The sequence below is a fragment of the Anguilla anguilla genome, chromosome 7, assembly GCF_013347855.1.
Source record: "Anguilla anguilla isolate fAngAng1 chromosome 7, fAngAng1.pri, whole genome shotgun sequence".
Taxonomy (NCBI): domain Eukaryota; kingdom Metazoa; phylum Chordata; class Actinopteri; order Anguilliformes; family Anguillidae; genus Anguilla; species Anguilla anguilla.
Genome location: NC_049207.1, coordinates 8916506 through 8931163, shown reverse-complemented (window position 1 = coordinate 8931163; position 14658 = coordinate 8916506). Strand labels below are relative to the sequence as shown.

At 53.9% G+C, this 14658-nt stretch overlaps 1 protein-coding gene across 6 annotated transcripts in view; it reads left to right on the top strand.

Annotated features, from left to right (window-relative positions):
- Positions 1 to 14658, top strand: part of atp2b1a (ATPase plasma membrane Ca2+ transporting 1a) — a 50734-nt gene that overhangs the window by 31036 nt on the left and 5040 nt on the right. For 4 of the 6 annotated variants that reach the window (XM_035424695.1, XM_035424691.1, XM_035424692.1 and 1 more), the window contains exons 6-20: positions 1194 to 1361; positions 3056 to 3094; positions 5024 to 5176; positions 5311 to 5525; positions 5865 to 6107; positions 6525 to 6766; positions 7232 to 7469; positions 8445 to 8624; positions 8719 to 8806; positions 9078 to 9184; positions 9688 to 9879; positions 11518 to 11731; positions 13041 to 13252; positions 13412 to 13519; positions 14361 to 14549. In XM_035424695.1, coding sequence (XP_035280586.1) covers positions 1194 to 1361; positions 3056 to 3094; positions 5024 to 5176; positions 5311 to 5525; positions 5865 to 6107; positions 6525 to 6766; positions 7232 to 7469; positions 8445 to 8624; positions 8719 to 8806; positions 9078 to 9184; positions 9688 to 9879; positions 11518 to 11731; positions 13041 to 13252; positions 13412 to 13519; positions 14361 to 14549 — 2588 coding nt within the window. The remainder of the gene's footprint in view (positions 1 to 1193; positions 1362 to 3055; positions 3095 to 5023; positions 5177 to 5310; positions 5526 to 5864; positions 6108 to 6524; positions 6767 to 7231; positions 7470 to 8444; positions 8625 to 8718; positions 8807 to 9077; positions 9185 to 9687; positions 9880 to 11517; positions 11732 to 13040; positions 13253 to 13411; positions 13520 to 14360; positions 14550 to 14658) is intronic. The other 2 variants (XM_035424697.1, XM_035424694.1) reach the window with 1 other exon arrangement.

Genomic DNA, 14658 nt, shown 5'->3' with positions numbered 1-14658 from the left:
TTGACATCTCATGCTTTAGAGGAGATTTGTCATCACTCTTGAATCAGTAGCCAGGGCTCTGGTTATGAGGGCTGACAATCGGGTGTTCCAGATTGAGAGGTTATGCTACGCTCGGGTCTGTCTTGCCTTCATGCTAATGACAATAATTTTGTCCATCAAGCGATGGTCGTGCTGAAGGCCCAGGCTGCTGGCATGATAAAGAATGAAACTGCAGAAATTAAACCTCTGCTCTGCTCTCCCATTACAGTAATAATCAGTGCTTTGCACAGTGAGGAACTCCCCACAAATCTAATCAAGGGAGAACCAATTGAACAGCATCCTACGGAAATGACCAGCTCTTTCAGCCTATCAGATTTCGGTTTTTTTTGAAGACCACGCTCATCCAGGGGCCAGGAGCATGTGCTGCTTTTCCCTGGGGCATTGAGGCATAGCAGCTTGGCAGTCTGGGAGGCAAAAAAAAAAATGTTATTCCACATTGTCTGGACAACAAAATTGTTCACCCCTGTCCAGAATACCTAGACTTTGTGCATCTCTGATCTCGGACCAAAATGTTGTCATGGCAACAGTCGTAGTACGATCAGCGTTTTTTAATGCATATTTTGTATGCTGATTTTTAGATTGTGGCCCCAGAAGCGGTAGCTTTGCTCCTCTCTCTCGGACCTTGAAGCCGTGTTTCAGACGGGCGATGCCGCGGAGCTCTTGCTAATCCTACTTTGTAGAACCGAGTTGATCCTGTGCTGAAAGGCACTTTCTAAGTCGGATCCCAGCATATGCAGCTTTCTCTCCGGAGGAGTGGAGACTTAAGGGCCAGCGCTTGCCTCCTAGCCTAAGAGGACGTCTGCGCATGCCTGTCAAACACTCCTGCTTACAGTACGCACAGGTCCGTCACCCTAGAGGAGGGAAATTAACTGAGGCTTCTAATAAACAGCCATAGGCTAGCTGTGATGCTTCTAAGACTACAAAGTGCAGTTTAAGGGGAAGTTGCTGATGGTCTGTGCACAGGCTTTTTTTCGGCCATTGCTGTCTGGGCTCACCACTGCCTCTTCATTATCCATTCATAATTAAAGGGGTAATTAACATGATTATCCTGGTTGGACATTAACAAGTGCGTTCTGAACTTGTATGAAGTTTGGCGGTTTGGTGCTCGGCATCTTGTAGCTGCCTGTGCTTCATCTCCTGTCCTCTGTCTCCAGGCACGCACGTCATGGAAGGTTCTGGAAAGATGGTGGTCACCGCCGTGGGGGTGAACTCTCAAACTGGAATAATCTTCACTTTACTGGGGGCTGGAGAAGGTGATGAAGATGACGATGAGGAAAAGGAGGAGAAGAAGAAGGAAAAGGAGAAAAAGAAGGAGAAGAAAAGTAAGCGTGAATGCCCTGCGCTGTTCTGTTTCCCCGCTCCCATTCAACCCCACCCTTGCCATCATATCCATTTTATCGGCATCTTCAGTCAATCTAGCAGAGTGGGGGTAATATGTCCTTGATTAGACTGCCAGTATTTGAATACGAACAAGGCCTTTGCCTTCGTAAAACGGAGCAGGATTTTCATGCTTTTGATCTTGAAATGACAGGCTTTGTAAACATCTCCAAATCATCTAAAAAGGTCCATTTGTATTGAGGCAGTTCGCCATGTAATCATGCTATTTTTGCATTCCAAATATTGTGAAATTGGCTGTGTCCAGCTCTTGGCAGTTGGGGGGGGGGGGGGGGGGGGGCGTTGATGGAAATGAGGTCTGTCTGCTAATGAGAAGTGAGTGGAATGGTAATGGTTCAGTAATTATTATGAAGAGTTATTCAGGGATTGTGTAGGCAGAAATCTGTTTGCTTATGAAATGGCTCTTGCCTGCCCTAGTCCATCTTTCCATTTTCAGTACTGAAGGGGACTAAACAGACCTCCTTTCGTGGAGCTCCATGTCCCTGCAGTCAGAAAATTTTAAATTTCTCCTCTTCTGATTGGGAGCCAAGCGCATGATTTCAATGACTGGTTGTCTATGAGGGTCAAGGTGACATTGAATCTGGTTATTTTGCTTGAGGGCAAGAAGGTATCTTGCATACCCCTCCAGTGCATACTATATTCAAAATGAGAAAATATTTCAGTGAAATATAGCTACCTCTAAAGGTTCTTTAACATTAAGTACAGGACTTTCCCCTCTTTTGTGCCAGTTTAGGATAAATACTTTCACAACAGCAGCATAGCTCTTGAAGTCACAACTTTGAAAGCTGAACATGCTGAACTTAAAAAGTTTGCGTGAAAGCCAGTCGACTTCCTCTAGCTAGCACTGATGTTCACTTCACCGCTGTCTTTTCTGCAGCAGTCGATGAGCTAACACTTGGACTTGTTTCAGTATCCCGCCTTACGCTTCCTTAGAAAGGGAGATTATCTCCTGATGAATGCAAGCTGCAATTCTCAAATTTCTGTACAAAGTACTGAAAAAGCAGATGAAAGCTTCCAAGTGTGATGAATGGGAATTTATTCAATTAAAGAGATAGGGGGGAGAGAGATTTGGCAAGGCATTCCTTAAGCGTGGGGCCAAGTCTGCATGTGAAGATGGTGCGTGCGTATGTGTACATGTGTTTCGTGTGTGTTTGTGTGCGTGCATTCGTGTGTTTGTATGTGTACATGTGCTTGTGTGTGCATGCGTGCGTGCGTGTTTGTGTGTGTGTGTGTGCGTGTTGTTGTGTGTGCGTGTGCGTGCCTACGTGTGTTTTTGTGTGTGTGTGTGTGCGTGTGTATGTGTGTGCGCGCACAGTCCTCACTGTGACTGTGCTATACTTGTGGGGACACGAGGTGGCAGCAGCTCTGGCTCCTGTGCTGAAACGGGTACAGCAATGGCCCAGCGATGGGAGCCCACTCTGGCGGCAGCTGTGCACACATCTCTTTGTGTCCCCGTTAAAAAGACTCCAGGGCCTGGCTTTTCCTGTGTTAACTCAAAACTGAGCATTTAAATAAGGAGAAAATGTGTTTAACTGACTGCCACTGCGGAGACGTCCCCCTTGCATTTCAATGACTGACCAACGAGGTGCTCAGTTCAGTCGTTCGGTTTCTTTCCCCACAGATAAAAAACAGGATGGCTCTGCTGAAACCCGCAAGAAAGGTGAGCCCCTGCAGCCTCAGAAGCGTCACTTTATGATGTTTCCTTAGAGGAGAAGTGTTTGCATGTGTGACGTGTTTCCTTAGCCGGCAGTGCAGAGGCAGTCTGTGAATCGGGTGCAGTAAAAAGGATTTCAGTCCCCAACCTTGTAGTCCCAGATTCCTAGCAGCTTCCTGGGGGGTTTCCCCCCATGCATTCCTGTGCTGCTAGTGGCCCTGTGTGTTCGTGCTGCGGGCAATGGCTCCGCGTAGCGCCGCGTGTGTTCCTGCAGCGCGCGCGAGTCCTCGAACCCGTAGCGCGTTGGGCTCCTAACGCATTCCGCCAGCGTTTCCGATGCCGTGCATTACTGCACACCGCGCATGGCCTCCCGCGCGTGTTCCCGCCGGCCCCCGATAGCCCCACGTGCTCCTGCAGCGGCGGCGACGGCGGCCTCGTGCATTCCTGTAGCGCCTGTAGCCCCTGCGCACTCCCACTGCGTGTGTACCGTTCAGGATTCAGGAAGCACGGGGAGAATACGCGCTCCTGATTGGCTCCGCCCTGTTCCTGCGCATGAAGTGTGACCTGCGGGCCTGCAGTGCATATGGCTGCTTGTGTATTCCAGTGCATCGCTGCGGTGCACCTGTATGTTTCCTGCAGCCTGTATGGCTTGTTGTGCAGGCAAGGAGCAGCAGGTGCTGGTGAATCCAGTTATGGTGATTAGTGAGATTATTAGTGGTGGGGTGGGGAGGGGCGCGGGGGGGGGGGACGGCAGCAGCTGCTTCACTCCCCCCTCTTATTCTCTAATGGCCTCCTGAGCTCAGGTATAAAGCCTGACCAAGAGACGCCGCTCGGGTATGAATCATGGCTGGACCGTCAGTGTAAAGCCGGACTTTATGTACTTCAGATATAAATGTAGCCTGAGGTGTAGCTGCGGTATAAATGTCTGGCTGAGAGTTCAGGCGTAACGCTCATCTTTGAGGGAGTTAAGGTGTGTTTCCTGTCTAAGATGGAGTAACCTTTTTCTTTGAGATGGAGCTTCGGCTTGATTCTTGAATGGAGGATAGAATTTGGGTATGAATCCCGCTCTTTGAGGAGGGGCTCAGATAGGGTTCTTGTGTGAGAGATGAAGTTGAGGCTTCCAAACCGAGTAAACGTGGCAACCGTGCGTTCTCTGGACGGTTGAGTTTGGGCAGTTTGGGCAGTGACCGGATGTGCGCACGCTTACCAGAGCACTGTGGTCCACAGCACTGCAGCAATCCCATACACACTCTCTGCCAGAGCATTAATCCTCAGTCTGGGATTACAGGCTGTGTAAGTGCACAAAGCAACCCCCCCCCCTTCCCCCCCCCCCTTCATACGCACTACAATAAGAGCAGTTAACCGCTGTGCCAGCCCGCTGCTGATGGGAGGGGAAGAAATGTTACATTTCAGTGCCGGGGAGACTGAGTGCCTTCTCCAGCGTCGGGCGAAAGATCAGCCGTCTGACCTGCAGAGGGTTTCTGTTTCCATGGTTACTCAGTGGGACGAGCCGGTGCGCCTGGACTTTGGGGTCAGGTGGGAGGGGCTGCCTAGTGTGACCCTGGGCGGTGTAAACAGGTCTCAGGCTATAACACAGTATTACAGGCCATGGTACAATGTGAGAATTGCACAAAAACCTATTTAGTTGGATTTTTTTTTATTAGCGGTATGTTTTAATTTCAGTTTGGGTTTTATGATACGTGTTTGCTTAGAAGTGTTTTGCGCTTGGTAGCTCCTGCTTGCCTCCAAACGCAGTGTGGTTTCTGCACACGTTGTGATGGTGTTGGCGGCAGAGAGGGGGGCGGCAGTTAAGCGTGAGCAGGCTGCCCTTTCGGCGTCCGTGCCCCCCCCACGCCCCCCCCCCCCTCGCGGTCAGCGCCTGCTCCGTCCCTCCTCTCAGCCCTGGCACGGCTCTCTTCTCCCCCCCCCCCCCAGCTAAAGCCCAGGACGGCGCCGCCGTGGAGATGCAGCCGCTGAACAGCGAGGACGGGGGCGAGCGGGAGAAGAGGAAGTCCAACCTGCCCAAGAAAGAGAAGTCCGTTCTGCAGGGGAAACTGACCAAGCTGGCGGTGCAGATAGGCAAAGCAGGTGAGGGGGGAGGGAGAGAGGGGGGATGGGGGGGGCTGACCGGCGAATCCGTGGTCAGGATTCGTGTTCAGGGCCATCCCTTCCTGGGGTGGAAGCAGCGATGTCACTTCCTGCGTGTGTCTTCGCCGTTTCAGGCCTGGTCATGTCGGCCATCACCGTCATCATCCTGGTGGTCCTCTTCGTGGTGGACACCTTCTGGATCCAGGGCCTCCCGTGGCTGAAGGACTGCACCCCCATCTACATCCAGTTCTTCGTCAAGTTCTTCATCATCGGCGTCACGGTGCTAGTCGTCGCCGTGCCCGAGGGTCTTCCGCTCGCCGTCACCATCTCGTTGGCGTACTCCGTCAAAGTAGGTGCCCCCCACCCCCCTCAGCGGCAGTCAATTGTTCTGACGCATTTCATTTGGATCCCTCCAAAAGTCTGTGATCCAATAGGGACCCTGGACCAAGCAGCTCTGAAACTCATTTTTTGTGTAATGAGCTAGATGAGGGCTTCGAAAACAGCGGGCACAGATAAATCCTTTAATTGCGCCAACCCTACAGCTGTTCCCCCGTTAACGCTTTGGGAGTTATTACAACAGTGTAAAACAATTATCTTATTTTCGGCTGGGCTGCTGAACTCTTGTTAAACCGTTAAACCGCATCCGCATGGAAACCCTTCTGTTTTGGCTTAATGTCGCCCTCTCCAGAAAATGATGAAGGATAACAATTTGGTGCGACATCTTGACGCCTGCGAGACCATGGGCAATGCCACCGCCATCTGCTCCGACAAAACTGGAACCCTGACCATGAACAGGATGACCGTGGTGCAGGCGTACATCGCCGAGAAGCACTACCGGAAGGTTCCGGAGCCCGAGCTGCTCTCGGGCGGCGTCATGGACCTGCTGATCGTGGGGATCGGGGTCAACTGCGCGTACACCACCAAGATCATGGTGAGCAGGAGCGTGGGGCGCGGGGCTGGTGCGTGTGAACACGTGAACATGCCATCAATGAGACGTCAACATTCCAAAAATGACATCATGGGCTTACAGTCACTGCTGTCCAGGGACAGATTGTGCCATGTCTGTTTTTTACTGTAATAAAATACTGTCTGAAATAAGAGCAGTATTTAAAAAAACTTCTAATGTAAACCTGCAGTGACAGAGGCAACCGTCAGCTCATGGACTTGCACTGTCCACCAGCGGTTATCGTCATTGGTTGTGCTGTCTGTGTATATGATGTGTAGATGATTTTGGGGCAGTTTTGGGGGGTTACTAAGTGGATTATCCAGCTTGTTTCAGTGTTAGCGGTGCTGTTGGGATGCTGTGAGTAATGTAATCCTGTCCGTCTGTGGCGCTTCCGTCTCCCAGTCGCCGGAGAAGGAGGGCGGGCTCCCGCGTCAGGTGGGGAACAAGACCGAATGTGCCTTGCTGGGGTTTGCCTTGGACCTGAAAAGAGACTACCAGGCCATCCGCAACGAAATCCCGGAGGAGCGGCTCTACAAGGTCTACACCTTCAACTCCGTCAGGAAGTCCATGAGCACGGTGCTGAAGAACGCTGACGGAGGCTACCGGATGTTCAGCAAAGGGGCCTCCGAGATCCTGCTGAAAAAGTACGCGGCCTCGTTCCCCCCCCCCCCCCGTCCTAACCGCGTGCGGTGTGCGAATCTGACAGATCTGCAGTGTTGCAGGTGGAAGTGTGAAACCGCTCCTCTTCCAAAAGCGCCTTCAGGGCCATTCTGTTATGAGTAAACAGCATCGCACATTACTGTTAATATTTAACCTTTATATCTATTATTGGATTCGAGTTAATGGGACAGCGGGTGTTTGGAAATGAAAGCTGGATGAGGCGTCTGACTCGGACGTGCACACGGGCACGTGCACCGTAGCGCCGGTCCCTCGCTGAGCTGCTCGGTGCACGTAAAGCCCAACCTCCTTGGATTCGGGTGCGAGGTGTCCTGCGCCGCTGACGGCCTGACCCCCCCCCCCCCCCAGGTGCTGTAAGATCCTGACGGCCTGACCCCCCCCCCCCCCAGGTGCTGTAAGATCCTGACGGCCTGACCCCCCCCCCCCCCCAGGTGCTGTAAGATCCTGACGGCGAGCGGCGAGGCCCGGGTGTTTCGCCCCCGCGACCGCGACGACATGGTGAAGAAGGTGATCGAGCCCATGGCCTCCGAGGGCCTGCGGACCATCTGCCTGGCCTACCGCGACTTCCCCGCCTCCGAGGGCGAGCCCGACTGGGACAACGAGAACGACATCGTCACCAGCCTCACCTGCGTGTGCGTGGTGGGCATCGAGGACCCCGTCCGGCCGGAGGTGAGGCACAGGTTACACTCGCCTCCTCTCCCCCCCTCCCCCTCTTTTTGTGACAAAGGAGAACAGTTGTGGACTCTAGGATTTCTGTAAGAATGGCTTATACATCAGGTTTCACAGAAACTGCTGTCTGTTGCTTAAGGTTCGACACAAAACGTCTTAGTACGGGGTTTGTGCTAGCTACAGGCTGTGAGCCGCAAAGTTTTAGCACACTGATTACATTTTCACAGGAGTGTTTTTTTATTTTTTACAGGATCTTTTATATACAACTATTAAAATATTATGATTTTGGTAGGAGCGGGTAATTTTATTTTCCCACAAGCAGCCTTTATTTTCGTTGTAAAAGGATAGAAGATTGAGCCAAAAGCAGCGTGGTTGCTCGTTTCTTCTGGAAACCCGTGGGGTGGACAGCCAGTGTTCTCCACAGTTGGGTGAGAATTGGCCTCTTATCTTCCAGTAAAAGGGATACGGAGGTCATTATCCTGAGCGGTTAATTCTGCTACTTTTTGGCAGGGGAGCCTCTTTTATGTGGAGATTGAGTCTTCAAGTCTCCTGATGAAGGCCTGTTGTTTTTCTCTCTGGGCGCTTTAATTAATTTTGATTATGCGTACATCTGCAGCGCTTTTCTGCGTCCGCTCTCCTCCCCGAGAACGCTGCAGCGGGAGGACCGCTGATTAAAGGAGCCGACTTCTGGCCTCTGCAGTCTCGCTTAATTCTGTTCGTCACCGCTTACGCACTTAACCATTATTTGGAATTAAGGGCGCTGTAACGACCTCACGAGATCCCAAAAAAACCGGTGCTGCTCCTGGCCGGTCGGCCGAGGGGGAGAGAGCGAGGAGGGGACCGTGCGCTCCTGGGAGCGCCGCGGGGCAGGAGGCGAGGTCTCGGTGCTCGCGCTCCGGGGAACGCCGCTACGGAACGTCGGAACGTCGCGTTTCCCGCCAGTGAGCGTCTCCCGGCCTCTCTCTCCCCGCGCAGGTGCCGGACGCCATCCGGAAGTGCCAGCGCGCCGGCATCACCGTGCGCATGGTCACCGGGGACAACATCAACACGGCCCGCGCCATCGCCACCAAGTGCGGCATCCTGCTGCCCGGCGACGACTTCCTGTGCATGGAGGGCAAGGAGTTCAACCGCAGGATCCGCAACGAGAAGGGCGAGGTGGGCACCGCCGCCGGGGGGGGGCAGAGCGCAGACGGGCACGGGTACCCGCGCCAGAGCCAAAATGACCGAACCGCTGCTCTTCTCCTTTCAGATCGAGCAGGAGCGCATCGATAAGATTTGGCCCAAGCTCCGCGTACTGGCCAGGTCCTCTCCCACCGACAAGCACACGCTCGTGAAAGGTACATCCGCCATTCGTCTTGAATTACTCACTTTACTGTCAAGCATGTTATTCCTGGAGTTTATCTGTCTCATTGCAACAGCACTGACCTCAGTCATTAAACATGTGAATGCTCTTGTGAAATGTGTGGGATGCACTAATGTGGAAATTCTGCAGAAATATACTTTGTGTATAATAAGCTGTAATGTAAGGGCACAGAGCATCTGTCTGTGGGAGTGAGTGGCTGTGTGACCGCGGTGGTTGGGTGTGACCGGTGTCCGTGTCTCCGGCAGGTATCATCGACAGCACCGTGGTGGAACAGAGGCAAGTGGTGGCGGTCACAGGAGACGGCACCAACGACGGCCCCGCTTTGAAGAAGGCCGACGTGGGATTTGCGATGGTACGCTTCCGCCGCTTTATAGCTCGTAAGGGCGCCTGGCCTGTTTTTCCTTCACTTGACCTTATGTTCCGACCTTCTTACAATTTTTACTGTGTGTATACTGAGAAGAAAGCCGCTTTGGTCTTCTGGTCTTCAGTGGTCTTTTGAGTGCCTTTTTGAATGCTATCAAAAGATGTTTTCTGTCTTGCTGTAAACGGCGGACTGAAACATTTCTGTATTTGTGTTCCATACAGCTAAGAATGCAAGTTTACCGACAACTGCTGGTTTGTATCAGTTTAGCACCCTGCGTATGATGAAAATGAATTTCAGGGCATTGCACTTCTGCACAGCTGAGAGTGTGGCCTCATTTGGAACTTCTGTTCCGTGCCGCAGAGAATGAGTCTGTACAGGGTACAGGGTACAGGGTGATGCTACGTGTGCACAGAGGGCATTTCTGCCCCGTAATGTGTGTGTTTTACGGGGAGCTGGCATCCTGCGCGGCTAACGCTAACCCGCGCTCACAGGGCATCGCCGGCACGGACGTAGCGAAAGAGGCCTCTGACATCATCCTGACGGACGACAACTTCAGCAGCATCGTGAAGGCGGTGATGTGGGGGCGGAACGTGTACGACAGCATCTCCAAGTTCCTGCAGTTCCAGCTGACCGTCAACGTGGTGGCTGTGATCGTGGCCTTCACTGGAGCCTGCATCACGCAGGTCAGACTCTGAGCCAACCCTAACACTAACCGCACACAGGTCAGACTCTGAGCTAACCCTAACACTAACCGCACACAGGTCAGACTCTGAGCCAACCCTAACACTATAACCGCACACAGCTCAGACTCTGAGCTAACCCTAACCTAACCGCACACAGGTCAGACTCTGAGCCAACCCTAACTGCACACAGGTCAGACTCTGAGCTAACCCTAACACTATAACCGCACACAGCTCAGACTCTGAGCTAACCCTAACCTAACCGCACGCAGGTCAGACTCTGAGCTAACCCTAACACTAACCGCACACAGGTCAGACTCTGAGCTAACCCTAACACTAACCGCACACAGCTCAGACTCTGAGCTAACCCTAACACTAACCGCACACAGCTCAGACTCTGAGCTAACCCTAACCTAACCGCACACAGGTCAGACTCTGAGCTAACCCTAACCTAACCGCACACAGCTCAGACTCTGAGCTAACCCTAACCGCACACAGGTCAGTCCCTGAGCTAACCCTAACTGCACACAGGTCAGTCCCTGAGCTAACCCTAACTGCACACAGGTCGCAACGGAGCCTGCATCACAGGAGCTTGCATCACCACAGGTCTGCGCTTCTGTGGCAGCGAGAGAGAAACAAACACCAGCTCCCTTTCCTCAGTTCAGCAGGAACATGCTGAAGAGCCTTGTTTAGAGCATCTCCTCAGCGGGTCCTCGTGTTCTTATCATGTCTGCTTTTACAGTCCAAAACGCAGTAATAAACCCCACACGCATAAATGTACCTCCATTGATCTGGAAAATGAGTGGCTGGATCCAGGGGGAATTCAACCCCCGGGTGAATGTGCAAGTGGAGCGGTTCCAGCCTGTGGAAACACAGCGCCCTCTAGGGACCGCAGCACGTCATAGCGCAGATAATCTAAAGCATCTCACACCGCCCTGCCAAAATGCAGTTCACACGCTGGTACAGCATGTCCTGTTTGTGAAGTGACATCAGCAGACGGGACTGGCCCAGCTCTCTCCCCCTGTACACCTGCTGCTGTGTGCAGGTGCAGTGAGGCTTGGATCTGTGTGTGCGCAGCACCCCCCACAGCGGCAGTGTGTGTACATACAGTACTGTGTGAGGCCAGACTGGGCTCCCATAGTGTACAGCAGAGGTGGGAAACGAGGGCCGTGTCTGTGTCTGGTTGTCATGACAACTTCTGGCCCTGTTTGCTTAATTAGCGCTAACATTTACGCCATCATTTTAGCTTCACTTCTTGATTTTTAGCTACATGGCATTTTAGCTACATTTCTTTTTCAGCGCATGATTGACAGCCGAAGAATGCTCTTGTGTTTCTGTATGAAGCGTTTCATGGTGACTTAATGGTGTAAACAGCCATTTAGCTCATGGAGCCAGGCTAACTGATGGAAACGGAAAAGATAAATAAATGAAAAAACCTCAGAAAAAACCGTACACAGCCGGCCCTCCAGGGCTGGAATTGCCCAGGGATAGTGAGGGTGGACAGTGTGTTTGCATTATGCACAGTGGCAGGATGTGTATATGTACAGCAGAGTGAGGCTGTGCATGTATGTCTTTTGTATGTGGCTTTGGATAAAAGCGTTTGCTAAATAAACGTAACGTTAATGGCTTTGTTCTCCCCAGGACTCCCCTCTGAAGGCGGTGCAGATGCTGTGGGTGAACCTGATCATGGACACCTTCGCCTCGCTGGCCCTGGCCACTGAGCCGCCCACCGAGTCTCTGCTGCTGAGGAAGCCCTACGGCCGCAACAAGCCGCTCATCTCCCGCACCATGATGAAGAACATCCTGGGCCACGGCGTCTACCAGCTCACCATCATCTTCACCCTGCTGTTCGCCGGTAAGGCCTTGGAGCACTCGGGCGCTCTCCTGTCGCGTCTGAGGACTTCACCTGTAACTAACTAACACGGGACGAACTGAGGAAGAGCACCGCTCCGTGTGTTTTTACGATGTATGACTACAACCAATCGGCTCGTCTTTATTTTTCTGTCGGGACACATGCAAATAGGGGATTCACATGGGATGTTTTCCCAGGAACGGGGGTTAAAAAAAAAAAGCGAGCCCCGATTCTGGCACACGTTTTTGCGGGCTCTTTGTTCGCGGTGCGCGTGGGGAATGGGAGGGATAAAGGGAAGCTTTGTCCGCTGTGCTGTCGGGCCGCTGGAATTCACAGCTGTGAGGTGGCCGTGCGGAGCGGACCGACTGCACGCGCTCCCCAGCGCTCCCCTCACACACAGCGCTCCCCTCACACACAGCGCTCCCCTCACACACAGCGCTCCCCTCACACACAGCGTTCCCCTCACACACAGCGCTCCCCTCACACACAGCGTTCCCCTCACACACAGCGCTCCCCTCACACACAGCGCTCCCCTCACACACAGCGCTCCCCTCACACACAGCGTTCCCCTCACACACAGCGTTCCCCTCACACACAGCGCTCCCCTCACACACAGCGCTCCCCTCACACACAGCGCTACACTCACACACAGCGCTCCCCTCACACACAGCGTTCCCCTAACACACAGCGTTCCCCTCACACACAGCGCTTCCCTCACACACAGCGTTCCCCTCACACACAGCGCTCCCCTCACACACAGCGCTCCCCTCACACACAGCGTTCCCCAGCGTTACACTCACACACAGCGTTCCCCTCACACACAGCGCTCCCCTCACACACAGCGTTCCCCAGCGTTACACTCACACACAGCGCTCCCCAGCGTTACACTCACACACAGCGCTCCCCTCACACACAGCGTTCCCCAGCGTTACACTCACACCCAGCGCTCCCCTCACACACAGCGCTCCCCTCACACACAGCGTTCCCCAGCGTTACACTCACACACAGCGCTCCCCAGCGTTACACTCACACACAGCGCTCCCCTCACACACAGCGTTCCCCAGCGTTACACTCACACACAGCGCTCCCCTCACACAGCGCTCCCCTCACACACAGCGTTCCCCTCGCGCAGTCGAGCTGTCTGACCACCGCTAGCTGGCATCAAGTCCATTTCCACAGGAAGCGTTCATTGGCTGCCTCCAGGCGTGTTTACCGATGTGGTGTTTCAGTGAGCGGGGGCTGAGAGTCGCGCCCCTGTCCATTGAAACTGAATAACGATGGCGTCGCCCCCCCCCCCCCCCCCTCTCCGCAGGGGAGCAGATCTTCGACATCGACAGCGGCCGGAACGCCCCGCTGCACGCGGCCCCGTCGGAGCACTACACCATCGTCTTCAACACCTTCGTCATGATGCAGCTCTTCAACGAGATCAACGCCCGCAAGATCCACGGCGAGCGCAACGTCTTCGAGGGCATCTTCAACAACCTCATCTTCTGCTCCATCGTCTTCGGCACCTTCGTCATCCAGGTAGGACCCTTCGCCCAAGTTCTGACGGCACGGGGCGCACTCATACGGGACGGGGACCGTGGCGGGGGGGGGAGGTGGGGGGCTAACCGCTCGATTGCATCGCGCTCATGGTTACCTGGCAACGGTCGCCCTTACGCAGACTGTACCCTTGCCTTTCAGATCGTGATCGTTCAGTTCGGAGGGAAGCCGTTCAGCTGCGTGGCGCTGACCGTGGATCAGTGGCTGTGGTGCGTCTTCCTGGGTTTCGGCTGTCTCCTGTGGGGACAGGTAAGCACCTGCCAGTCACCGCACTCACCGCCAGCCAATCAGAACTCACGCTGAGAGCCTCGGGCACATTTCCTGCCGTTGAGATGAAACCGCCGGCTCACATCGGATGGTAGAAGTGCTCCCTCTTGTGGCCGTGAAGTCTATGAATACATCTCAGCCTTAACCTTCTGTGCCACGGTGGGGGATATCGGGTTATGAAGTGTTATTAAAGGGAGCTTGCGTCAGTCATCTGGGCTAGCACATAAGCTCCTGACAGGAAATACGAGGTAAACAGTGTGGTCAGTCTCAGCCGGGCTTTGAAAGACTTCCAGCGCTGCTAATATTACTTTACACCCGTTATTTAATCCATTACCGAGCCGGCCGGACACCTGTCGCCGTCAGTGCTGTGCCGTGCCCTTGCTCTTCATTCATTCTCTATTAGTGGTAAAGGTTCCTGTGTTCCCCCAGCAGCAGGGCTCGGCGCTGACGCGTTTTCCTAGAAGAATGCGCCGCTACGTCGAAGGACTTAGGAGCAGACGGATGTGTGTCACAATTACTCGCGCTCCTAAATTGTTTTTCCGGTTAGCAACCGTAAATTTTCAGGAGCAAATGCTGCTAAAATGGGAGCAGTGTAAAAGCCCCTGTGTAGGCCCTGCTTCCGTTCCTGGCCTGGAGTTTGATCCCAGCCAATGCGAAACGTTCTCGCACTGTTGCTGCAACGTAGCGGCAATGTCATATAACATTGACAGAAACGTTTCTGTGACGTTGTGGCAGCGTTTTGTGAGGACGTTAGTCGGGTCCTTGCTGTCCCCAGCGTTAACGCTCCACTCTCTTCCCCCCCCCCCCGCCCTCCCCCTGCCAGGTCATCTCCTCCATCCCCACCAGCCGGCTCAAGTTCCTGAAGACGGCGGGCCACGGGACGCAGAAGGAGGAGATCCCCGACGAGGAGCTGGAGGACATGGACGACATGGAGGAGATCGACCACGCCGAGCGCGAGCTGCGCCGCGGCCAGATCCTCTGGTTCCGCGGGCTGAACCGGATCCAGACCCAGGTACGGCCGGCCCCGCCGAAACACCGGACACTGCGACACCCCCCACCCCCCCGAAAGCGGCCTTATACTCCTCGCCTTTCCTTTAACTCCGCCCGCCCCCCCTCTCCTC